Source organism: Coturnix japonica, chromosome 32 (genome assembly GCF_054131305.1).
Source record: "Coturnix japonica strain WE chromosome 32, WE-NBRP24, whole genome shotgun sequence".
Lineage (NCBI taxonomy): Eukaryota > Metazoa > Chordata > Aves > Galliformes > Phasianidae > Coturnix > Coturnix japonica.
In genome coordinates, this window is record NC_140694.1 from 1953975 (window position 1) to 1981819 (window position 27845).

The 27845-nt window shown below is 42.1% G+C and overlaps 1 protein-coding gene across 1 annotated transcript; it reads right to left on the reverse strand.

Moving 5' to 3' along the window:
• LOC146755453 (nuclear pore complex protein Nup153-like) lies at positions 1-27717 on the reverse strand. The gene is made up of 16 exons (XM_085525506.1): positions 27523-27717; positions 16943-17159; positions 14698-14946; positions 13928-14067; positions 13717-13845; positions 11971-12084; positions 11813-11857; positions 11671-11724; positions 9913-10059; positions 8910-8962; positions 6066-6195; positions 4770-4924; positions 4205-4665; positions 2310-2678; positions 732-995; positions 1-179 (listed from the first exon to the last, which is right to left on the reverse strand). Exons 1-16 carry the CDS (start codon positions 27646-27648, stop codon positions 16-18), a joined length of 2817 nt encoding a protein of 938 aa, XP_085381632.1. The 5' UTR covers positions 27649-27717; the 3' UTR covers positions 1-15.
• Between the last annotated feature and the right edge of the window lie 128 nt (positions 27718-27845).

Consider the following 27845-nt stretch of genomic DNA (forward strand, 5'->3'; position numbering starts at 1 on the left):
ATCTGATTTGGTCTCTTACCCCACTGTAAACGTTGCAGGTTGGCTGAATGAAAATCCTGAAGAGCCGGAAGGTTGTACCGATGCTGCCGGTGCAGGAGGATTTGCACCAAAAGTAAATACTTCTGGGTTACTCGTGAAGTTGAAATTAGAAGTACTACTCCCAAACTGGAATACGGGACCTGAGAAAGACGGGGTAGAAGGAGAAGGGAATAAGAAAGTTGAAATTTGAGTTTGTTCTTTCCAGGAAAGTCCTCCCCTCCTTCCTCCCACCACCTCTAACATACATTGCTTAGACCTTGCTCAAGGCGGCACAGCTTGGGGTGGGAGGGAGGTTTACCAGAAATGCTAAGTTACAACAGGAACAACACCTAGACAACGTCATTTGTTTCAGTAGAGCATCATAAAGAGATTTTTAGACTGCTGGCAAATTGCTAAGGAACTGTCTGCTGCTACCTGTACTGCCATTACTCTATGGCTGCATGCACCACAATATACAACAATGTACAACCTATTGGTGAAGGTAGTGTACCTCTCCGGCAGTAAGGAATCAGATGCAAAATACTTAACCCTGTGTCTACTCCCTCTATGGAGGGCAATTCTTACAGTAGAGTATGTACAAAAGGCAGAAGTAATTTCATTCACTAAACTTCAGCTGCACTTCATGGAAACCAACTCACTGACTAACCAAGCTCTCTTTGAGACCTGAAACGAAAAGGATGGTCAACACTCACCAGCATTGGAGGTGCCGGAGCCAAAACCTGGCTGTTGGCTCAATTGCTGTCCAAACACAGTACTGCTTGTCACAGAGCCGAAGGCAGGAGGCGCAGGCTGAGAGCCAGATGAAAACAGTGATGTCGACAAGGATCCAAAGCTGGGAGCATTTGGCTGGCCGGAGCCCTGGCTCTGGCCAAATGCTGGTAGCTGACTGGCACCAAATGCTGGTCCAGCAGCAGGCGCTGAAGACCCAGACCCAAAGACAAATGTAGAGGATGACCCTAAAGGAAAAGAAGAGAAATTTCAGTATGTGCTGAGTTGTTTTGTTTGTTACAGAGCTTTATGTTTGCAGCCAAGTAGGTAAAACAACAAACAGCACCTCATTCATGATAGGAATCCTACCTTTTCTTGTAAGTTACATGAAAAACAGCATACTTAAAGGAGTCAGACAACGCACACCTCAAACACGGGTTGTCTAGACTCAAATTACTGTTAGCCATTCATGCTCTAGAAGCAGGCTCCCACAAATAGCACAAGCTGATTTGTATTACTAAGACTTATTTATACCACGGGTAAAGAACACTCACTCACTTATTTGTATTATTTTAAGCGTTCAAAACACAGCTCCTGATCTATTAGAATGAGGAGAATGCCAATCTTTCCTCTCATAAGCAACTGCACCCCTTCCTCATCCAAATGTTTACAATTATCAATTTCTGGAGACCACATCAGGCTTGCAGGGACCTAACTGAGCTACCAGAATAATTCTGTCTCTCCATATAATAGCAAACAAGCTCATTCAATTAGCTGCTTTGGTTCTGCATGGCCAGCAGAAATAATGAGAAAAAAATACAGGACTGAGCTGTGACTTCAAACATACACACTTCTGCTGAGCAAAAAGAGACCTTCTAAATAGCGCTATTAATCTAAATGCAATTTAAGCAGACGTCACGCAACATAAAAATACCAACTGCTGCAACGTAACTCGGAATGGCTGATTGTTTTTCCAGGAAGGAAAACAGAAGTTAAGACGGACTAAAAGGCATTCCAGTACTTTTATGAAGATTTGAAGATTATGAAGACCAAGAAAACGAAGGACTGGCTATCGTGCTCATTAGAAGTCACGCTTTACAAAGCAGCAGCTGCATATATCAATACTGTGTTTGTAATATACACTTGTGAAGGGTGGATAGTACAAATCTTGATGTTATTTACAACGCTCGAAGAGTTTTAGGTATGGGAGAGAAAAATTCAAGTTAAAACTAACTTTTAACCTTCAGCACTGGATGGATACTGAGAAGAGGGAAATTCATTCTCACAATGACAAGTTCCTATGCAAATGAAAGCCAGTAAAGGATTATCCAATGCACAAAATATCACCACAGCCAGTTGATCCCTAAACTGTATTTCCCAGACTGCCTCAAAACTTGACCTGAGCCCCAAGCATTAGCACTGTTTATATATTGTTGGATGTAAATATTCACTACTTTTCTCCATTTCCACGCATTTTCCCTACCTGTTCTCCAGGAAACACTCTTTCCCTGCTCCACTTTTGTGATCTAAGAGCAAAAACAAAAGCACCTGCTTAAATGTACCTGTTGAACTCGATGTGGCCGTGGCTCCAAAGGTAAAGCCAGAACTTGCTGCATTGCTACTGTTGGCTCCTGAACCGAAGACAAATGGATTAACTGCTGCTCCAGTGGTGGAAGATGTGGTGGTGGGTTTGTTTTCTTGAGAGAAGCCAAATGACTGAGATGCTGTAGATTCTGCAGAATTGCCAAAAGCGGTGCTGCTCACAGTGTTGCTGGCTTGCCCAAACACAAAGGGAGTGGGAACTGGTGCAGGGTTGGAGGAAGAAGTGATGCTGCCAAACAGGCTGCTGCTGTTGGCTGAAGTGGCAGGTACGGCTGCGCTGGAGGAACTAGAGCTCAAGAAGCTGAAGGATGGCTTTGCTGCTCCTTGATCTGAGAGGGAGAACAGAACATAAAACGCTGCAAAACGGCAAACCAAGCGCAACAGAGAGACCCTGTTCCAGCTACTGTACAAGGAGAAATGCTGGACGATGTCTCAACTATTATCCAGCTACTGTGGATTACATAAAATCCAGGTTTAATACACTGATCGCTGCCATGTGCAATTAAAGGAATGGGAGAATTGTGAAGAATGATGACACCACCACAGTTCTAGGCTTTAGTAGTTACGGACACCACGCACTGGCTATAACAACTGGAACCAGAATGAACCAGTACATCTCAGCTCCTCAAACAAAACTATTCTTCAGATGCTCTGAGAAGAACAACATGCATTACCTGCAACACTTCTGTAGTTTGCTAAATAACACAGCAAAAAAAAAAAACCCACAGTGGTACAGCTGCTTTTGTAGCCTCTCCTGAAATTACAGCCCTGTGCCTACAGCCCTAAAGCTGGCTAAGCCCATCATCCTGCAGCCTCACTCTTTTGGCTTAAGCTCACTGTAATTCAGTACTTTCAAGACCTGCTTTTGGGAGCCACGGAGAACAGCCCCCTGTTACAGAACTGTCACAAAGTACTGAGTGCAATTTTACATTTAAAGTTATCTTTTAAAGCATGCAGTTCTTCAGCTTTCCCTAAGCTTCTGCTCTCTCAGTATTACACCTGACCCTGTTCTTGATTTCCCACTGCTGTTTTTTCCAGAGGTTACGGACCCTTTTCATCTATGCCACTTTTAAGGGACTCTCTACTGTGCTGAAGAAGGCTCGTTAAAATCTCATTTTTACACAAGGTGTTTCATCAAATTTCCCTGGTTAAATCAAACTCCAGAACTTCAACTCAATCATAAGAACCATAACCCCATGCGTTGCTTTTATTCTCTCTGTTCCTTCCCTTATAACTTCCAAAGTTAGTAGAAGTGAGTAATGAACGCTGTTCTGCAAACCATGGCTGATAAGTCATGAAATCAGAATCAGAATTCTTCCACATGGCAATTGTTACTAAAATCTTTCAGCCCGCTCTTTCAGAAGGTTAAAGATGCACAAAACTGTGTAGTACCTATTAAGCAATTTCCACACCTTCATGGCAGTAAATTGCAGCAGCACAGCTGCAAGAACACATGAATGAGACACCTCCTCACATCCCCTTTCACTATGAAAACCATCGCATGAGGCCTCTGTCACCACGCTAAAGACTGTACCACCAACTATGCTGCTAGCACAGAAACCATACAAACCATCCATGCTCATGTGGGATGCAATACAGGTTCCTTAATGTGTGACAATATGTATATATTTTTTGTCTAAACCTAGTCTTAAAACTCACTGAAATCAAAACAGGAATTCTACTAATTGTCTATACGTCAACAACTGGAACACAAATCACACTGCACAGAGTAATTAAGCTTTTTCTAAAGCTCCAGTACATGAACCCAGCAACTCCTACAGATTCTGTAACTTATGACTTCAGAGGTACCATCTGAGGGACTTAGACAACTGAAGACAAAAGATATTCTGCTTACCTGAAGTATTGGCTTGGGCCCCAAATGAAAAAGTTGGCTTTGCCTGCTCAGTTTCTTTCTCCGATGGTTTAACAAAGCTGAAGTTGAACATAGGTTTTGCTGTGCTTTCTTCTTTGGTACATTCAGGCTGCCCAACGGAAAAGACAGGTTGTGCCTTTGACTCTTCATTCTCAACTTTCTTCCCAAACAGTAACGGAGGAGCAGAACTGACAGAATCCTGTTTCTCTTCTGTCCTTCCCAAAACAAACTGCGAGGCAGGAGCCGACTCCACGTTACAAAAAGAGAAGCCTCTCTTTGCTGCAGGAGTTTCGTCCTTTTTCTCATCTGATTTCTTAAATGCAAAAGAAGCTGATGCAACTTCATTTTCTGCCACAGTTCCAAAACCAAACCAGACATTTGCAAGTCTAAGACTGACAATCAAAAAACTGCATTTTTCTCTCCAAACTGCAATACAACTCTGACTTAGTCAACTCAGTATGAACTAACACCAGTTAATTTCATGAGCACCACAGAAGTTAACTTGCAAAAGAGCAGATACAGACTCATACAGGAAAGCATTTATAGCATACAACATAGATTCACCTTGTTCATCACTGATGTTGAAACAGTGCTTGGTGACGATGAGACAGTACTGCTAGTCAGAAAACTAAAGTTGAATGGAGCCAGAGATGCAGTACTGATGGGTAGGGATATTTTTGGGAGTACCGGTTCCTCCACTTCCTAGAGTTGTAAAGTAAAATTTTTCTCTTTTACAAAACATGCTACTTTCTCATCCTGCTCCGCTCTGATTCGCTACAACAGCGAATTTGGAACAAATATAACATTTAAAGTATTGTGTACTGAACCCACACAGCAAAACACAAAATACCTACAAAGAAAACTACAGATGAAAGAACATTTACTCTGGTAAATCCAGCCTATACCACATGTAAGGATGCAAATCATATATCAGTACATCTTAAAAACAACAGCGTTTGTTCTTGCCTTTTAAGCTATTTGATAACCAAGACTGAATGAGTTAGGGTTTAAATGAGAACTGCCAATCTAATCACAGGCTGCACAGAAGCACCAAGATCTAAATAGAAATGAATGACTAAGCAGAGGGATAAATTGGTACTACAGACATTCAAGCGTATCCTACGACTTACAAGTGTTTCACTATTATGGTCTGAAAAGTTAATGGAACTTAGCTATTTTTATCTGCATCACTATTTTATTTCAATTACATAAACATACTCCATTGTTTATGATTTCTTTATATTGCATCAGCTAAAAGACCAACATAAAGACTGACACTAAAGATACAGTCATAGGCAGCTCAGATAACATCCAATCAGAAAAATAATCTTGAATATTTGTGGCTACAGTTTGATAAAATAGATCTTTTCCCCTTAAAACAGGAAAAAAAGCCTTTCACTACAAGTTCAGTAAGTATCAGCAATCCTAAGTCATCATTAGCAGACATGCAGAACACCATTTTCTAATTCTCTTTTGGACTCCTGGCCCGTACAAGACTTAAACAGGAAAGAATAAATTCAATAAGCTTTGTTTACATACTTGACACTTGTTTCAAGTATCGCTGCATTATAGAAACCATACAAACCTCCACCAAAACATTCCTACTCTTAGGATTCATTCATTTAACTGCTAGTGGGAAACTTCCTAGTACGAGGAATCTCCAGCGTAGCAGAACTACCAATTCAGAACTTCATAAGCAAGGTTCAGAGTAAGTAAATACGAGTTTGCTCTGAAACCCACAAGAAAAAATCCTAAGGCTGCATTCTTATCATTTACTATGAGGCAATAAAACTGATATACTTCAGTCATCTCAAAGACAACAATCAATGCAAGAGTCACCTACCTGTTCTTGTCCAGACTTTGATACGTAGTGCACTCCTCTTACCCTTCTCATCTTGCCACCACCACTTACTCCTGAAGACAGACCATTGGATGCAGGAGTACTGAATTTGGGGTAGGTCGAATTGCTAGCACTGAATAACAACACATGGGATGGGGTTTAAAAAAAAAAAAAAAAGGAAAGAAAAATAAGAAAAAATTGTCAATTTCTTTTTGAGCTATTGTAGCCATCATTAGTCCTTGAAATGAAACCTCTTCATCAGAATCAGAAGAAACAGTTAAGCTGCTTCAAAAGTTCCTAAATGCCGGTAAATACAATTACTGCTATATAGAAAATCAAGTTTTAAAAAAGAACAGGAAGGAAAATGACATACATAAAGTTGCAACATCCATATGGAAATAATGACTAAGCCAGAAGACCTGAAATAGAACAGCTGATTCATATCGATAATTTCTAATGTTTCTTTTAATTAGCCCAGACGTGGACTGGTTCTCCAGTTCTGTGATAAACATTAACTCTACAAGGATATAAAAAGAACAACTCATGAAAATACACAAAAAGTGCACATATGCACATAAGGGAAACACCGCCAACAGCAGAGCAAGCCTTTAAGATGGCAAGAAGTTTGAGAAGCAGCTCAGGCTTTTATGTGGCCATCAGCAGGAACAGCAGAGGTGTTTGGCTATGCCAACATTCCAGAAGTCTTTTCAGACACGAACACAGATCCCTTTTGTAATGCATACAAAGGCATTTCTCTGTTTATTATGAAAGCCTAGATCAAAACCAGAAAGATTTCCCAATGCAAGTGGTTAAGAGAAGAAAACGTACCCCAAACCAGAAGTGAAATAAGAAATAACATCAGAAGTACTGTGGCAACAAAATGAAATATCCCTGGGAAAAAAAAATAAATCATTATATCAATGCTTATCCCATCAGTTGTTAAAGTAATCTATTAGTTGACATTGGAAGATACCCGGTCCAGTTTCTGGAAGACTGAGGAAAAGAATCAGTCTAAACTTGTCAGACACTTGAAAGCAGCTTGATTAGCACTGTAACTGTTGAGGGGAAGCCAGATCCCTAAGGCCATAAAGCTCAGGCTTTTCTCTAAACCAAACTGTCAGTCAATCAGAATTCTGAAAAAAGTCTTATGTCAAAATAGATATTTGTACAGACAACTATAGCCTGCATATAATAGTCTGTTTCCCTCTTTCTCTTAACACGTATCAGCTTCAAGGGGCAAAGACATTTGTCAGGCTTCAAGTAAATCCATCCCACAACCAGGCAAGTTTAAAGAACAAATAGCCCTTTGTAAGTTGAAAATAGTTTAACCAGTATGCCAGCTTATCTACTCTATGGACAAAAAGTAAGACACTGCAACATTGCAATAGTGCAATAAACATTGCGTACAAAATAAAATGCAGTATGTATTCTGAATCTCTACATGGAGGAGTAGAATGGATTTCAACAAAAGACGATTCAGAGCTGTTTGGAATGAAACCACAAGTCAAACTGAACGCCTCTTTTCATTAAGACCAAAACCTTAAAGCCAACCTCTCACACCCCTGACAAGGCAGCTGCTGTGAAGTCATACTTTTAAATGCCAAATCAAAGCATTGAGGTGTTGTTTTGTTGGTTGTTTCATTTTGTTTTTTATTATGAGCCAAAGAATGCCCCAGGCCACACTGGAATTGCTTGGCAGATGAACAGAGCCCTGTTACTGTTGTTTGAAGAGAAAAATCCACACCCTAAAAGGTAACCTTAGAGTGCAAAGTGCCTTCAGTCAAGCTTTACAGAACAAACTATTAGTCCAGAAAGGAAAGCTATTGACGTCATCTGGAGAACTCATCCTACCTACCTAAACCAAGTAAGCAGTATAGCACAGATCAATCTCCTCTGGACAATTACAACTGTTAACTCCCTGAGAACTTCGTTTTAGGAACAAGCTGGCACTTGGCCTCAAAAGGTTCTGTAAAGCTCCGGGTTCTCATCCTAACTAAAACTAATAGGTCTTACTCCAGAGAATATCAAGATGGATAAATGGTTCCATTGCCAATAAGTAAACTGATAAACTACAGAATATCTGCCAAAGTGAAATTTCTTACATTGTAGACTTCATTGAAGTGAAAACTAAACTGTCTTTACTTCCTAAAGAAAAATAGGCGTCCAATAGCAAATACTCTTTCTGCAGATACAGCATCGTAACTGTAATGCTACAGTGCAATGGAAAACACAGCAATGACAGCAGGGTAGCTAAGTTCTAGGCTACAGAAAGTGAAGATAATCCCAAATGCAGCAGCCATGGATGTAGAAACAAAGTAAAAAAGCTGCTTGCCCTTGGAAGGCCTCAGGCAGGCAGGGATCTCCAGCAAGATACCCTCACCTCCACTGCCAACCCTTAAATAAGGTCTGGCTCCACACTCCTTCTGGTCACTGAGGTGCACTGCAGGTACCTGAGCTCACCTGGGTTGGCCCTGCCTCCCCCATCAGGTGCTCAGTCACTGCTTCAGGCTGTGACTTAGCATTTCCACTACAATGACAAACCTTGTTTCCAATCTTCCTATCCTACTAAGGATATAGACATGGGAAAGAAATCATTTCTGATACATCACTGATAATCTAATTTTCTTCTTGTTTATCTTCCTTCCAATCTTAAAAACAAATTTTTTTTCAAACTTATATTGATCTTCAAATGTGATTTAGACTTTACAGCTCTCAAAATACAGAATTCTTGTTCCCATTACTGAGAACTGTTACTGCGTTTTCTAAGAGACATACAGGCAGAACATAGTGACAAAGGAGACAGTTTTCTTCATACAAGTTAGTCTTAAATTAATAGATCTGTCATACCTTTCAGATGGTTCTACACGCTGTTCTAAAGGCAAACTCTTCTCTTTCATTTCCTGCAAATTATTTCAAGATTTAGCTGAAGATATATACTATATGCAAAGTAAAGACAATGACTCGTATTTTTTTTTGTATTTTTGTTTGCTAGCTTTTTAATTTATACCACTAAATACACCTCTAGCTAATAAATCTCGTTCCCTAATTCAGTATTCTAGGTACAGCTCAGCTACATTTGGGGGCTAAAACAAGTACTGCTGCTTCTCTTTGCATCGAGGATGAACTGACAGAACAGTTAACCACATCTGTCAAACTCTCTACCAAAGAACATAATTAAACAAAACATAACGATAATAGTATTGCATGGTAGGGAATCAAATCAAGTTGTTAATAAAGCTAGTGCTAGTTTACCGACCCTTAAAAAGGGCTTCAGTTATATCATTTATCAAAGAACAAAACAGAACAGTACAACCTTCCCTCCCCAAAAAAACCCAAGCAGTTCCAGCTATGCTCTTTTTTAGAACTCTTCTAAAGAAAGATTATGCTGGCTAAATGATACAGAGATTGAGAGGTTTCAAAGCAGTAATTAATCAGAAATGACCGTCCACTTTCATCTCTTCCCTATAAGGTCCACAGATTTAACACCGGGCCATTTTTACACTCAGACCAATACTGGGAATGCGGTGGTTTTTCAGAAAGAAAAACATAAAGAAAACTTTGTGTACAGGAGGATACAAAAGGAAAATGTCGCTTCTGTCTTTTAATATTCTTTCACTGAAAACAACCTGATCCTACAGTACATCATTACATTGTGAAACAACCACAAGCCACTTAATCATTCCAAAAATGTAATTTAATCCAGAAAAACTCAACCTATTTCTCAGTAGTTCCCACAGTTTTAATGCATATCCCAAATGTACTAGCAGTACACTCTGCAAAGAAAGAACATCTCGGTATAGGAATTGGTCAGAAACATTCCAGGCAGGTAAGGGCTGCAAAATTTACTTACTTTGTGCTTTGTATCTACTCTCTGGTGAATTTTGCTACAATCAGCAGATGGAGTCAGAGATGGCTTGACATAACGGGCCAGAACTCCTGACAGAGAGATTGCCTTTGGTGTCACCACTCTTTGAACAGGTGGATGCTGAGATTCCATCTTAGAAAGGGAAGCGATAATCAATTTATTCTTTCATGCACCAAAACTAACTGCAGTATTTATGGATGAAAACATTTACAGAACTATAAACATCCTATTAGTCTTGGAACTCAACTCTAAATGCATTCAACTCACAGAGGGAAATCACCAGAAAACCAGAGATCAAGTCCAGAAAGCTACACAGAAGCTACATAGAAGTAGCCAAAGCTTGACTAAATCTCATTTCAAACTTTGGCACTTAGTTTCATAGACAAAACAATTCACACTACCATAACCAAAATAACTCATGTTCCTACAATACTCCCCTCTCTTCCTCTGCCTACACTGTGATAGTTTTTACTAGCTTAACCCATTGATTTATCATTCAAAGCATTAAGCAACTGATAGGGCCTTCTGAGCTACATACTACATAGATTTTCCTCCTACAGAGCCAAACAAACAGTAGAGCAAAAAGTAAAAAATGTTGTCAAATAATATTAAATTAATCTCATTCACTAATATGTCATCTAACATTTTAGATTTGTACTAAATAGATTTAAAGTACTTTAACTTCCCTGTTCAAAGTATTGCCCAGTTAGCTGTTCAGTACACCAAGAGCTATTCTGTCTGGTGCAGATCCTTGAAATAAGTGAAATGCCACATACATCACTGCTACCCACTGCAAAAGTTTTGCCTGAGCGTACAAGAGCTCTGTCAACCACACGCTCACTTCAGCAGGAAAACGGAGAGCCATGTCCTTCACAAATAATTGTTTTCATCACGGGCCACCCTTCTCCTGCCAAATATTATGAATCCTAGTATTGTGAACAGACAGTCTATCTCCTTTTACCCAGTGACAGCTGTGTGCAACATTCGTTTACTGCCTGACAACTTCAAGCTCCCTGTTGCAAATTTGGCAGATCTTTCTTAATGCCTTATCACAGGTGTGGTTCTACAGTTTAACTGAGAATTCACACCAGATTTGCTTGCAGTTAATTGGGTAACAAGCTGTACTTTATTTTCAATAATCTTGCAATTTAGCACACGACAAAAAGAAGGTGCAGGAAGTCTCAGATGTTTGGAAACTCTGAAGTGATTGTAAACTTAATTATACACCGATCAAGGGATTGTATAAAGGACAGAAATTAACAGTTTTCTTTCTCGTTATCTGGATGGTGATAGTAAACAGAAGTATTCTTTTTCAGTGCTTGAATCAACACAGAAGCCTGCACAAAATCTGTATGACCACTCAATCATTACTTTGCTATCTGTGATAATTTCTTTAAGATCAAGCTTTCCTAAATAGGAATTTTAACACACAGCTTCACTCCAAGATGCAGAACAAGACAAAACCACTTTATGCACTCTAGGAAAGTTGTTTCTTCATTTGACATATCAAGACACCACCACACAAAGATCACATAAATGTTTAACCTGAGTAATCTTCACAGCTCTTCATTTAGTGCAGGCAGAATGGCACTTTTTAGCTACACAACCAAGACATGAATTTATAACTGTAATGCTAACATTAACTTGTACTCATGCATACATTGCCACCGAGGTTTGTGAAATTTCTTGTGATAGCACTGAAGCAAAGACAATTTCTCAGCTTAAGACGTTCCTGGTTCTTACCTGTTTTCGTGGGGAATGGAAGCCCGTGATACACAGCACGCTTCTGTCCACAGGCTAAGAGAAAAAAAGAACGCCCAAATATTAGAGTTGTTTTTTTTCCCTGAGAGAGGGTTTCATGCAATAGGTTTGGTGGTCAACTTACAGAAGACAGTGGACTGGTAACAGAAGATGGAATTCTTTTAGCATCCTGTGGAAAAAATAATGCAATAAATTAAACAGGGCTCAACATAGGGAAGACTTTCATTCTTTACTGGCACATCTACTAAGTTTTACTAATATATTAAAAGGAGTGCTGCTTACTGCCAGAGGACTTGACATCTTCTCTAGTGACTGCAGGATGCGCCGTGCTGTGGAACTCGTCACACCATAGGATTGCACGTTTGCTTGTTTAGCTTTCATTTGCCTTACTGGTGTCTGAAAAAACAACATTGTAATTGTCATGCTGTTCAATTTTGAGTTAAACACACGTGTATTTTATGGCCCCAGGCTACACGAACAATATAACCAATATTCTCCGATGACAGACAAAAACGCATTCGCTGGGAGCTCAAGACAATGAAAAAACATTCTGAGTTATAGCAGTTTAACTGGGTCTCCAATACATCTTGCACACGGGATAAAACAAAAACAAGAAGCCCATATGTGTAGAAAGTAAAGATGGAAGATGTTATGACTGCCGGTGTCTCTGAAGCAGTAATTAGGAAAACTGAACTGAAGCAAAGGCTTGTGATCCAGACAGCGCTTTCACTAACAACACAGACCTCAGGAGTTTCATGATGGTACAATACCATCTTTAAATCAGTGTATATAACCACAACCAGGAGTTTTTAGTTCTACTTCTCTCTTGCCTGCATGCAGACATCTTAGGGAGACCTCCAAGGAAGAGACTCGACAGCCTCTGAATAGCCTGTATCAATGTTCCATCACCTGCACAGCACAGAAGTGCTTCCTGGTATCTACATGGAACCTCCAGTGTTCCAGTTTGTGCCCAATGACTCCTGTCCCAGCACTAGGCAACACTGAAAAGAGACCAGTGCTTCACCCTTTTGGCATCCGCTCTTCAAGGATTTACAGACACTGATGAGATCTCCCTAAACAGGCCCGGCTCTCTCAGCCTCTTCCCACAAGAGAGGTGTTCCAAACCCCTCATCACCTTGGTGGCCTTCTGGACTCTCCTCAGTATGTTGCTGTAATCCACAGCATACAGGAATAAGTAGGCTACTGTCTCCTTTAAAAGCCTAATATTTTGGTTCCTATTTTCAGTATAACCTACAGTTACACTGCAAAAAGTTTAAATAACTGATCATAGAGGGCTCCCAGCTTTCAGGAAGTTTTAAAAACAAGTTTTCAAGGTTTCCCATACATCAGAAACTTGCACTCTAGCTATTAAGAGTTGTCAGCATTCATTTACAGCTTCATTTCAGAACACCAAGAACTCTTATGGGCAAATAACTCTTTTCAAGAACAGTGCGAAACATTAAAAGAAAAAAGAATGCTACTGTTCACCTCGAGATTGGCATTTAGTCCTGCATGCTCCTCTCAATATTAGAACAAAGGATCTGTAATGCTAATTCTAGATACAGTAAAGAGCAAACAGCCTCATACAATTTATTCATAGCATGAGCATAGATATGATTGTGTAATTTCTACAGATAAATATCAGACAGGTCTGACCACTGCAGCTTTTGCTACTATAAGCACAAGTTTTCAGTGTTGTGCTGTCATTGTTCTAATTGCATGACGTTATTTTAACGTGATACAGTTAGAGGTATACAACAGCACTCAAATGGAATATTTTTAAAGACTTAACAGAGGAAATCCCAACTACAAACATCTAGCTTTAACAGTCATTCTCCTTCATTCCAACAAATACTTACATAATAACCATTAAAATAATCTGAATAACAATTGCCATTTAAACTTCTGCTCTTGTAGGCAAAGAGGGAAGAATAGGAGCTGTTGCCACATTCTTGGCTCCCCTCTCAAAGCTACAGTGCTACTTTAATATTTCAACCACAATTTCTTACCACACTGATTTTCTCTTACCTGATAAGGAGCAGCTCGCACTTTTGTCTGCCTTGCAGCTGCAGCCCTTCCACCATAAGTGGTCTTTCCAGGGTAAAATGGAGAGTCTCCAAGCTGGCTTGTCTTAAAGACAGAAGTGTTTCCAAGCGTCTATAGAAACATAGCATGGTAACTGGTCAGTAAAATGGGTATGCATTTCAAATGATTAAAACAAATACTGTGCAGTACTTACAGGAGAGAGAGCTCCAAAAGCAGATAAATTGAATGCAGGTTTCTTTGAATTAGACGCAGAATGTTGGGTGAGGGAATGAAATCTTTCAGCTTCTGCGGACCAGAGCAGTGGTGCTGAATTATTTTTTGAAACTGCGGTATCTGCCAAAAAGACAAACACTGGATATAAAAGCCTCGAGGACAAAAAGAACTCCCGTTATTAAGGATCACACTGACCTAAGCTCTTTAATACAAAAATCATTCCTTAGTGAACTCAGCATAAAACACGGCAGCACTGACAGCTGAAGCCTTCTTTCAAGAAAGGCCAGAAAAGCAGCTCAAAACTTGCACAGTCAGAATAGTTCCTTTATCTGCTCTTTGTGAAACACAACAAAACAACCTGCATTGCCATTTGTCACCTGTAGTTACTCACTAGCTGTCTGTTGGACAGTAGCTTTTCCTTCTAAGCAATAAACCTAGTTGTTGAGCTAAAGCAATTCACTTTCACTTGCTACCATCCCAGTTCAATATTTACATACAACTAGCTGAGAGTGGGTAAATCAGAACTGATTTTTTTTGTAATACCAAGGTCTCATAATGCACTTCTGAACACAGTTACATTAAAACGTTGACTGAAACAAATACTTCTAAAACACTAAAAATAAAATGCAATTCTCACTTCCAAAGTTGACATTCACTTATTTACTAAGTTGATGAGGAATATGAATGGATGCAAAGTATTTCACATGATGTAAAAATTACACTAAAGCCTAAAAAAAATATGAAAATTACCTTTCTCAGATGCTCTACAGGAGAAGCCACTAGTTGTTGAGATGTTATCATCATCGTGCTGAGAGGTAGAATCTTTTATTTCCTTTACTAGAGACAGTCCAGGATTGCCAATGCCAAGTGAAGAAGATGTAGAGGGCTGACAGGGTGGCACAGTGTAATCTGACACGTTACAGTTCAAATGGCCCCAATGAAGAGAGGGCCTCGTTAATACAGATGAACAGTTCAATGCTGATCTACTCGTGGATGGTTCTAAATACAAACAGGGAGACGATTAGCTTTCCTATAGACGAGCTCATAGAAGCCAAAATCTGTTTTCTATCAACAGTCAAGCTATTGCCAAGATCTAAGCACAAAAATAGAGAAGCCAAATTTAACTTCTTCCTCATCCAGATAGAGTTTCAACTGTGTGACTATAACAGCAACACTACTTGCAATTCTGAGTATTAATATCACATTAAGAAGAAGTTAATTACGGGGCTTTACAACACCGGGCCCTGACTTCATGCTCAAGTACTTCAACACTGGATCTTTAACTAAATCAAACATACAGACTCCTTCCTCTTGCATGAAAAGCTTGCAATAAACTTTCCAAAATTTGAGACCATGCAGCAAATTGCAGACAACACTGCCGTTTACATAATCTCAGTACATTAGTTTGAATACAACATGAAAATGAATGTTTGCAGTACTTTTTATTTTTCCTTCCCAAACAAATCTACAAATCAGGTCATGCCACATGTAAACATTATCTCCTATCCATAAACTTTGGAGATTTTAAGTCAAGAAACAAGTAAGCATGTTTTCCTCTGGAACCAAAGGGTCAACAAACACTGCCAGTGGCCTGGAGGGGGTGGCCTCACAGCTCCAAGATGCTGAATGAACAGGACTACTAATAAATATCTTGCCTGATGAAAGTTCACTCTCTCAGGAATCCTGGGAATTCAAAAGATTCTGAGCCGCTCTCCCCTTGATACTTGCACTGAAGCTTAAACTAGCTAGTTCAATCCTCATTACCACTGCTGTAGCACTAATCAGTTCTCTGAAACATTAGCAGATTATGAGGACAGTATTGCTTGACAGTTTATTGGCCAAGCAAGGAATACATGCTGTAGCACGTAGGTATCTCAGAGCTGAAGAAATACATATTTCTAAAATTGCAGTAATAACTAATCTTAAACAAAAAACTGAAATATAGCAAGTAACATACACAGACAGCAACATAAGCTAGCAGAGGTCCCACACGGTCCACCTGCTTCCGATATTCTGGACTTAATAAGTTTGCTGTGCAGCTGTTCTTACTAAAAGGTCCTTTCACACAGTCCTGTAGAAAAGCCAACACACGCTCCTCAGTCATGAAGACATTATCTATTATCTATTCCAGAGCAACCGACTTTCCGCATTATCTACAATTACCTTTACATGCTCAGACTAAACTACTTTCCTTATTAAAAGATAAGTTCCCCCAACAGCTATCAAAGAGGAACCCAACTGAAAGCACACGCAAATTCACACAGCACGACTACAGAACCAGTGGGAGGAACCTGATTTAAAACAAAGATGAATTTTTAACATAGTACAGAGGCTGCAAGTCTCTGCCAAGAGTCCAAATATCTTTTCAAAGACAACAGCCTAGATACTAACACATATCTTAATTTTACTGAATATTCTAAAAATAATATAATATATCACATGCATGAGTTCCCCAGCTCGCTATTAAGCTAACAACGAGCTTTACTAAATCGATCAGTCCAAAAAGTAATAAACAAATAAAAAAATAAATAAAATTTTAAAAATCAAGACATGAGAAGAAATGTTTCCTCTGCCATTCTGGAATCTACTTTTTGTTTTCAGGACTTCAAAACAAATTAATGTTTTTAACTGCCTAAGGCAGTTAGACAAAGTCTAACAGGTCTTCTAAAAAATAAAACAGAAAATACAATTTAGCACACTTGTGAGTATTTTCAACGTTTCCTCCCTGACTAATAGAGTACATGAAGTCAACGGACGGCTTCCAAGAGTTGTAAGTTCTGTGCTTTACAACTGTATTTACAGTTTAAAGCTAAGAGACAGTTTCACAAACTGTTGTTTTGAGGTTTGGGTGGTTTTTTTGTTAACTTGCGGAGGAGGGGCTGATTTTAATTACATCAAAAACCCTCTTAGCAAATTCCTTTGGTTATTTAGATTTGAAACCAGAAATCTGTGAGGAAATAGAGATAACCAGAACACCACATGATTTTTCACATACCTTCCAGATTAATTCCTGCTGGTTCAGGCGTGACTCTCCCATCGGTCATTATGGTATCTTCATCTCCACAATCGTGATGATAATTTACTGGATTCTCTTCCTGGTTTGTAGATTCATTTGTATCTGCACATTCATCTTCACTTTTATTAAAATACTTCTGTAGCCATCCTGGTACAATGTTTTTCACCGACTCCGTCATTCTGCTAATGATTCCCTGCTTGAAAGAAGAAATGCTTCTTTAATTACAGAAACAGACAACAGCATATGCTGGGATACAATCTTCCACAAACCTCAAAGACAAGAGTAAGATGCAAGAGTTTGATCCTAAGTGTAGGATTGCTATGCTTCTGGGATGCCTAAAATTTCCCTAATATTAATTTCTGACTAACTATTAATATTCACAGTTCCGAAGCTTCCATCAGAGTCAATTCACAAGGCCACCAGGAAACTATTTCTACATAACTCCTCATCTACATACTTGTTTCACAACTCTTCCTCCACACACTCCATTGGAAACCACCTAAAACAGAAGCTCAGCAGTTATCTGCAGTGATAGTGAGGATCATTGTATCTGCTATCATTCCCTGGAAACTTTAGCATCCCTTTCTGTCAAATCTCAACCACAGGCAGACAATCACTTGCAGCACTCCTTCTCGCACTGCTGACAACCATGGAGCTGCTTGGCTCCTTACACTACAAGCAAACATGAAGGCTGACTCAGCAACTCCAACACTGAAAACCAAGAAGTGACACAAGAGTGAATGGAATTCAGCAAAAAAAATATGTTGCTAACGGGTACATCCAGGTTTTGGCTGGTTCTGTACCAACAGGCCTGCTCTACCACTTTTCTGGGTTTGGGAAATAGAATTCCCCAGCTGAACTTGTTATTTGGGTGTAGAAAATTGATAATATGCTTTGAACGTGCTGAAGCTAGCTACAGTCTAACAAAATTCTGAGATAACAACCATGCACACACATAACAACAACAACAACAAACCCAAATAACCAAAATAAAGCCCTGTATCATTGAAGTATTCCACAGAAAACAGTGCAAAAACCGAGATACAAGAATTATAAACACCAATACATCCTTGAATCCAGAGCTGAGAGGGAGGTAAGAGAAGAGGAAAAAGTAGAAAACAAAAAGCCTTTTCGCAGGAAGAAAGTCATCCTAATTCACAATTAGACATTTTTCCTAATGATCTGTAATTCTATTGTTTATTTGCACAAGGACAGAATAAATACCCGTGGACAGTTTGAACCACACAGGATACCACGGAATGAACACATCAATCGCAATTACTACCTTAAAATGCACACGACTACGAAATGCTCAGAATGATGCTATTCTCTTATATGCTAAGCCTCAGCTTCCCTGCAACAAATGCAGATGATGCCAGAGTTCACAAGCAGTTCAACTCAAGGTGTCAGCAGAGCGGCTCCTTCTAATCCCCCAGCCCCTTATTTACACCCTTTTCCCTGACACACTTCACTTTTTACCAGGGCTACCAATGAAAGAGCATTGGGACAAATCAGACGGGATAATATTTGCAAAAAAAGAGCAAATGCTCAGGACACAAACAGCACCCAGGGCTGCCTTCCTTCACAAAAGGCACTGCTTCATGTAGTCAGTAGAAACTGACTCAACAACTTGAGTTCGAGAAAGAGAAGAACTGGGTCCTGCAGAGGCAGGGCAATGAGCAGATTTACCCGCTTCCCTTCATGGCATCTTACTGAGGAGAGGGTGCACAACCACCAGAGGCCGTTGTCAAAAACTCTGTTATCTTCTAGAACTCCCTTGCTGAACAGATGTGAGGGACCTGCCACCTCAACGGCATCCTCTAAACGACTGGAATACTTGATGGTGAACACACACATTTTGTTGTTGGCTGAGTCTCCACCCACAGAGCAAGGCTCCAACTCAAGACAACACTGGATCCAAGAATGTGGTGGAAAATCTCTTTCACCTTTGTTTCATCTATTCTTTCACTGTTTCTCCCCTCGATCTCTTTCCATTTGTTTCCATCACCTCCAGGGATAATGACTCCACCACCTTCATGGACAGCCTGTTCCAATGCCTCATCACTATTTTAGAGGAGAAATTTTTCTTAATATCCAACCTGAACTTCCCCAGGTGCAACTTAAGACCATTACCTCTCATTCTATCACTAGTTACCTGGGAGAAGAGCCCAACTCCCACCTGGCTACAACGTCCACTCAGGTCACTGTAGAGAGAAATGAGGTCTCTCCTGAGTAGCCTTCTCCAGACAGAACAATACCCCAGTTCCCACAGACATTCCCCATAAGACCTGTGCTCCAAATCCTTCACAGCTTTGTTTCCCTTCTCTGGATGTGCTCCAGGGCCTCAACATCTCTCTTGTAGTGAGGGGCCCAAAGCCAAACACAGTATTTGAGGTGTGGCCTCATCAGAGAGATGATCACTCCCCTACTCCTGCTGGCAACGCTAGTTCTGATACAAGCTGGGATGCCATTTGCCTTCTTGGCCACCTGGAGACACTGCTGGCTCACGTTCAGCCAGCTGTTGACTAGCACTTCCAGATCATTTTCTTCCTTACAGCTTGCCAGCCATACTGCCCCAAGCCTGTAGCACTGCATGGGGCTGTTGTGAGCAAAATTGGTCTCAATGAACCTCATACAACTGGCCTGAGCCCATCAATCCACATGGTGACCAATGCATATGCTGAAGTAAATCAAATACAAGTAAAACGCTACCTGTGTTTATTTCACTTACAACTTCCAAGCTGATTTCATTACAAAAAAAATACATAATGATTCTTACAATTCCTGGAATATACTGGGCAATGCATGCAAAGCAGAAAAAAGGAAACAACCCAAGAAACAGACGTGCTTCATTTTATAACAAGACTTACTTGTGAAATGCTCACCCCTCACCTCTTCACACCACAGTTACTTACCAGGCCCTCCCTTGTCACCTGAACTCACTAGACATACGCCCAATGTGTTGCCGCACAAAAACTCTTCTGGTGCCAGCCCTGTGCTCAGAGGAAGGGCAGCTCTGTAGTTCCTCATTGCTACTGGCCTGGGAGGCTCTGAAACGTGATACGGTGACAGGGAGAATCCAAACCGTGAGTAGCAGCAATTTGGTCAGTGAATACGTTTTGGTCCTTCAGCAGATTCAGAATTAACTCACTGATTTCAGCAGTTTGAAAGCTGCTCTCAGTTCCAGCAGTTGTCTGCTGATGTTAAATGCACTCACACGCTAAGCTCATCTGAAAACAGCAGCGGCAGGAAAGCAGAACAAAACACAGAACGTGGAGAAGAGATCCAATAGCTTATGAACAGGTATTTACAACAGCTCCTCGAACATGGTACCCCCCAAGCACCTGCAGCACTGCTGGGTATGTCTCCACCAACACATACATGCACCACCACAGCAACAGTAACTACAGCTGCAGCTCAGAGGCTCGCTGCCTTGGGATGCGACTCCAAACAAATGATGTGCTGTAGGCACCCAAGAGTAAGCAAGCAGGTGGCCTAATTTACTACTTTGAAACACCATTTTCTGAAATGGTTGATATAAAGAAATAAAAGCCAATAGCCAACAGAACTCAGGCTCCTTCCATCCCCCACATTACCCGGTGCCAGCTCTGGCGCAGCAGGCTGCTCTCCTTACTAGCTGAATTTGTTAATCTGGCAAAAAGCGCATGTTTCTCTGCTGGACTAATGAGTTCAGCTGGCGCAGTGCAACGAAAATGGCTCAGGAGAAAGAGAAATATCGGGCAGCAGGACAAGATAAAGAAGCAGCAAGACCTTCCTTTGAGCAAATATCCACAGATACACAACCATGGACAGCCGTACCAGGCCTGCTTCAAACCAACTCAGCCAGAATTTCACCTTCAGCTTGCAACAGCTCACTATTTCGTTACAGTGGTGATAATGCAAAAGCAAGGACAGAAATGGAAATGTGACATGGTTGTCTCCTGCAGCAGCACAGATGCAGAATGGCTCCGAACTCGCCGTGCTCTTTTCCTTTAGGGAGTGGTTTCAATCTGGATGTAGGACAGCAGAGTTTGATATTTCATTTAGAAAACAGACAATAAAACTTATGACTTAATAAGAACAATATGTTACAGGAATGTCATCAATTATACGACAGTGGAAAAAAACAACTATTTAAGGCAACCGGACTAGTACAACTTTACTTCCAAAGACCACGAAGAAGGGTTTACGCTTTCAGATGCCAGTACTTCCTTCTTATAGTGATAAACGAGCCTTTCTTAGTCCAGCTCTAGAATGAACACCCAGGGACACTGGTGCTGTTCTGCATTCTGGCACTGCCTGCAGATTTCCAGCAGGAAGACGACAGCCCATCATCATCACTTCCATCCGAGTGCAAAAAGCCAGTGTATGGTGTGCTCCTGTATGTAAACCAGCATGTAACTATAGCTTAAATCCTAGTGACACCACGGATGCCCCGTCCTTGGAGGTGTTCAAGACCAGGTTGGACGGGGCCCTGGGCAACATATTTCTGGCCACGTGCCTTCTCCACAGTTCATCTGACAGAATCAAGAGCATCTCTCAAACGTAAGTGGATCTCTAAATACCATTATCTTACCACTACCAAACAAAAAAGATTGTCACTGCACAGAGATTTACTCAGATAGTAGATAACAGCATACAATTCTACAAATCTGTATGTATTCTGCAGCTTTGCATACTATCATAGTGAATACTTAAGGCTGATATTACAGCAGCTGTGATATTAGAATGACCACATGCCTGGTGCAGATGAAGAGTTTTAATCTTTGGTTGATACCTTAGAGACAAGCAGAGGTAGAGCACTAAGAGGGGAAGGAGCCACGAGACCCAATTCACACAGAAAAGAGTTTGTCTCAAAGCAGAGCTACAGCTTCAAAGCAAAGTCAGCTATTTTTTCAGGACACACTTGCACAACTCCTTCCAACAGCAGCGTTATGGAGACAATAATAAACAACCTTACCAAGGAGAAAGAAAATTTTCTGCTGGCACAGGTATTTGCAAAGCAAGCATGTGTGTTAAAACTGTAGCTTTAAGCCTAGTTCCAGAGGTATAAATGTTAACAAACACATTTTTTTCTGCAACAAAAGTAGAGATTATCATGAGCCTATGCTTACTTTAAAAAAGATCACAGAATCACAGAGTTGTAGGGGTTGGAAGGGACCTCTAGAGATCATCGAGTCCAACCCCCCTGCCAAAGCAGGCTCCCTACACCACATCACACAGCTCGGCATCCAGGCGGGTCTTGAATATCTCCAGAGAAGGAGACTCCACCACCTTCCTGGGCAGCCTGTTCCAGTGCTCCGTCACCCTCACCGTAAAGAAGTTCTTGCGCACATTCGTGCAGAACTTCCTATGCTGTAGTTTCAACCCATTACCCCTAGTCCTATCCCCATGCACTAGATGGCAATCACAACCATGCCAAGCACGCACAGAGACACTATAATTAAATGCCAAGTGCAATTAGAAGATGAGTTACAGAATCTCAAAAGGAACTGCCGCCCTGAAAACGTCAGTGCTACCGCCCCACCACAATAGCTTTAGTGCTGTGCCACTTCCTAGACAGCAGAAAAATGACTTCAGGTCTTCTCTTGTCAAAAGAAGGGGAATATATCTGTATTCCCTCCAATAACAACAAAGAAAAGCAAACGTTATAGTTGAGAGGATCTTTTAATTAATGAGTGTTTTTTGTAAAATAATCTAGAATACCACTATGACAAACACTGCATCAGCAAGTTGCAAAATGACTTACGCTTCAGGCAGTCAAACAAGCTAGTTCCTGCTCGCCTTGGCCCCATTTTCAGATGACCCATCTGCCTTGGCTTTAAAGGGCTCTGTAATATTCCAGTCCCTTTCACTAACAGAGGTGAGGGAGTAACAGCCTGAAGTGGTGACGCATAGAAGTGAGTACGAAGCTTATGCAGACCAGGATGTCATTGGTGTCCTTGGCCACACTGATGGCTCATGTTCATCTGCCCGTTGACTAACACCTCCAGTTCCTTTTCTGCTGGACAGCTTTACAGCCACACTTTCCCCAACCTGTACCACTGCATGGGGTTGTTATACCCCAACAAAACAAGGTTCCTGTCAGCCCACTACTGTCAAGAAACACTGCAGCCTTGCCCTTCAGCATTCGGACATTGCCCCCTTAAGTTTGCTGTCACCCAGGAGCCAGCTGGGGGTGCATGCCCTTCTCTTGTCCCTGTTGCTTCCTAAAGACCTAAAACAGAATTAGTCCAAATATCAACCCCCAGGAGATTCTTAACAATTGGCTGTCAGTGTCCCTCAGCAGCACAGATCACAACCCTTTAAGGCCAATGGTCAGCTAGTCTGGCCCAACCACCTGGCAGTCTACTTGATGAGCATGTATTTCACCAATCTGTCTACACAAATAATAGAGAAGACCATGCTGAGGTCCTTGCTGATCTCCGGGTGAGCCATGCTGACTGAGCCAACCACCCATCCTGCTTATGTTAAATCTGTTACACAGTGCTGCCGTAGCAGTCGTGCTGATCCAAAATAGCTCCGCTCAAACTTCTTCAGGTAAGCAGAAGAAATGTGGTGCTCTACCCTCAGTCTTCTGAATCAGCAGCTCAGTTCCCACACAGCAGGGAAGCAAGAAGCAATGCTAATTACCGACTGGAGGAATAAACAACACGGAGGAAATGATGAGCGGCTGGCAAATGAAGGCCGTGTCAGTGTCCCAGCTAAGGGACCATTCTTTCATCTACTTTAAAATCTTCTGTCTGAAGACACCGCTCACTAAGATTGCTCTCCTCCAACACTTAGCCCCCAAGGCTGTCGTGAAAACACTTTGTAAGACAGAAATCAAAATATTCATAAAATGGGACAGCAATCAGATTCTACTGCTTGTCGTGCCACTGACAGCACTGCCAGCTTCAGTGAGGGAAAACTGTCAGCATCTCAGCTAAGGTCTTCCCAACCAGGATACGACGCCGCTCCAAAGCCAAGTATTAGATTTAAACACCTGTTTTGCTAATACAATTTGATATTGTTCGAACAGAGACGAAACATCATTTAAGGATGATGATTCAATTAGTTCTGGAAGTTCACAAACATTGAGCCCGATGTGCTCACCTGCTACTAAATCAAAACCAGCAGAGAGACATACAAGTGTAAACACAACCACTTCAGCACACTTTGCGGTATAATCCTATTGGTAAGAATGAAACCGATAGCCATACTTGCTTAGCTCTCCATGGACATTCTTAATAGATTAAGTATTTTTATAGATTAAGATTTTCCCTCCTAAGATTTACAAGAACTAACTTACATTACTCAACAGGATATTCTAGGAACTTTCTGCATGATTTCAAGATCTCATCCCCAAATAAACCCAGCAGTTTATAAAAATCCTGCCCACTGCTTGCAGGCACTGCACACCACGGAAATCCCAGACATAAATCAAGTGCGAGTTTATAACTGGCCCATGTTCATTATAGAATCTAGTGATAATGCAATGATTCAGGCATTGCTGCAGACAGTGGAAGTTCCCAATCCCATAACTACTCTGTCCTTACGTGACATCGCATGTGACACTAAACTTCATCCATCCAAGCAGAGCTGCTTTACAATCAGGACACACAGAAAATGCACCTCTCATCTTTCTGGTATCATCCCAAGGACGTCAGAATCAGACTGATCACAAATATGTAGCAACTCCTGCTGGTTTCTTCCACGCTAATCAGTACATCTACACAAAACAGCAAAGCTAAACCTAAAACTAACAATAAGAACACAGAGATATCATATAGATATTTAATAAGTTAATAATGTCAACAGATATCCCATTAACACACCCATCCTAGTAATTGCAGTCATCATCCTACTTAAATGACCAGGACAACCCAGCATTTAAAGCACTTCCAGCCACATCCAGGAGATGAAACCCACATGCCAGGAACAACAGGTCCCTTGCTGTACCATACTGAGCCCTCAGAGCAAATACATGACTTTAGGCCAAGTGTCCACACTCTTCAGGTAGTGCTGAATGAGGATGGATGTTTCAGCACGAGGCAGCTGACTGAACAGGTCGTTTGCCAAGTATGGCGTTACCAAAAGTCAACACAAACAGCATGGAGCTGTCGTCATTCAGCCATTAGGAAAACCCAGTTGCTGAGAGGAACTCCTAAATGTTACCTGCAGAATGCCTCACCTAGAAATACAGAAGGGCCCTTTTGGCTCTGAGGACTGCCAACCAGGAATCCTTCACAGTGGAAGAGTCTGTATCCCCTTTACTTAGTAAGGCTGCTACTTCTCATTTGTTTGATAACAAAGCCACTGACGGTGCCCTTTGTTGTAAGGCAGGAGGGAAAGCACCATGGTTTAAGTTCCTTCACTTCTGGGACAATCAGCATCCGTATCTCCATCCCCCAGGACAGCACATGAATTGCAAGTCACCAGCGTTCTTCTCCAGACTGCATCTGCTCACCTTTCCTATTACGGCTGATTTTAAAAAGGCACTAGACTTTAAAACAAACAAATAAAAGCATAATGAAGCATGGTTCGAAAGATTAATCATCAAGCATATGGGCAGGAAATACTAGGCTTTGGATGCTCGCTGCAGGAACATCTAATGTAAAATGAGTAACAAGTTCTGAAACCGTGGACCAGAGCCTGCACACCTCCATTCTTGGAGGGCAGCATTTTCTTATATATCCTCTTTCTGGCTCAGTGAATCACGCTTTCTTTTTCTGGATAGCAGCACAGCTTCAACCAGGAGAGCTGAAGCTAACGCGCAGCTTGACGGCTGGGATATCTGCCTGCAAAGTGGAAGATGTGGGTTGATTGCTCCAGGCAAAAAAAGGAAACTGAAGCGGGGTCTACCACATTTTGAACAAACTCTATGACTAATAGCCTTTAAAAAGCATCAGCACCTCCTCTTGCAAACGCCTTCCTAAGCTGTCACTGTGTTTTGTAGAAGACTGACTGCAGCATATATTGGAGACGATCGGAGAATTCCCACCTGACTAAAATCCCCAAGAACAACAGTTAAATTACAACACCCAGAAAGCAGATGGTGATGAGCTTGGCATCCCGCTAATCATCCCCCTAATCATCCCCATACAAGTGGGGAAAAAAGAAGGAATTGGATTTCCCAGAGATTCAAAGCTGCCTGCTATGCTGCCCAGAGTGCCCAGTCACCCTCAGAGCTTGACAGTAAGAGACCAAGGGTTTTTGGGGCCACTATTTTGACCGTGAGCATCTCAAGCAGGTCTACTCAAGTGAATCTACTTAATGATAAAAGCTGGAAGGGGAATGATCAGAATCAGAGGTATGACTTCAAGATAAAATTGCGCTGATCGCTTTCGAGTCCTCCTGAATTCATCACTGAGACTAATAAATCACAGATCCCCTGTGGAGAGCAAACCTTATATTGAAAACAGGAACATATGTTCATTAATTTCAATTTCAACTTCGTTGTCAGTTAGCTACCTACCTAGAGCTCATTCTTTTATGTAATATGAGTTTACACTACTCATACGGTTAAAAAGCTATTCACTATAATAAGAGCATCTCTCAGTCCATCATTTACTAACCCACTGCAGCTTCCCGCTCCAACAAGCTACTCTTGATCTAGTCTACATGTTGGCTCTGCAGCACCCACTACCAGGGCAGAACCCACAGACATAGAATCGCAGAATCATAGAATGGCCTGGGTTGAAAAGGACCACAATGATCATGTAGTTTCAACCCCCCTGCTGTGTGCATCCAGCCTGGCCTTGAATGCCTCCAGGGATGGGGCATCCACAGCCTCCTTGGGCAACCTGTTCCAGTGTGGCACAAACCCTCTGCGTGAAAAACTTCCTCCTAATATCTAACCTAAACCTCCCCTGTCTCAGTTTAAAACCATTCCCCTTTATCGTATCGCTATCCACCCTTGTAAACAGCCATTAAACATCCATCCCTCAGCACAGGTTTATGCTTAAACAAAACTACTGAGAAATTCCTCTAGATATCAGACAACAGCAGAGCTAGGAAGCCACCTCTGCCGATTACTTTAAACACAAGCACGAAGCTTATCAGACGCACTATCAGTGCAGGAAATACACAGCAACTTCAACACTGATTCAGTCAGAGCTTTCAGCACTGTCAGCGCGGCGATGCTCCACACAAAGTGCTGCCAGCCTCACGTGGACAGCATCGCTCAGTCAATGGAGCACGCGAGACTCAGCGCTCCTTTAAAGAACAGGACGCAGATCGGGCACAACCATACGAAGCCAGCGGGCACTGGGCACCCACAGGCACTGGGTACCAACATACTCCCCTCCTGCTCCTCGGGCCGCTCAGAGGGGCTGTAACCTCCCGGCCTTTGTTCCCCACCCCCTCCGTTCCCGGGCCGCACGCGGAGCGCGGGGCGGGTGAAGATGAGGGAAGGGCCGTGCCTGTTCCCGCTCCCTCCCGCCGGGCGGTGAGGCCTCTTCCCCGCCGGTCCCGCCGCCGGCACCGAGGGGAACAAAAGGGGCCGCCCTCCCGCCCCTCACCCGCCGCCTCGCACGTGGGGACCGAGAGAGGGTCGGCCCCGCTCCGCCGCTCCTCACCTGCCTGCTCCTGCGGTACGGAGGATTCGCGGTGCCCAGGTGGTACCGCCGGGTCCGGATCTTGCCGCCGCCGCCGGCGCCGGTGCCGGCTCCCCCTCCCGCTCCTCCGCCGCCACCCGAGGCCATGCTGGGACGCGGCCCCTCGGCTGCCCTCCTTTCCGCCGGGCTGCTCCCTCGCTCTGCGCCTTCACCGCCCGCCAAGCCACGCGCCGCGCGGCCTGGAAGGCCCCTGTCGGCCTGCCCCTGCTCCTCCCCTCCGCCCCGCTCTCCAAAGCTCCGCTCCGCTGGCCTTTCCGCTCCGCCTCTCCTCAGCCGGGCGCGCC

Excerpts from the sequence above, each read along its gene's own strand:
- LOC146755453 (XM_085525506.1), bottom strand. The coding sequence starts at position 27,648 with ATGGCCTCGGGTGGCGGCGGAGGAGCGGGAGGGGGAGCCGGCACCGGC. Across the intron at positions 12,085-13,716 it reads TGCGAGCTGCTCCTTATCAG|ACACCAGTAAGGCAAATGAA; the intron begins GTAAGAGAAAAT and ends TTGTTTTTTCAG. Across the intron at positions 6,196-8,909 it reads CGTGTAGAACCATCTGAAAG|TGCTAGCAATTCGACCTACC; the intron begins GTATGACAGATC and ends GTTGTTATTCAG.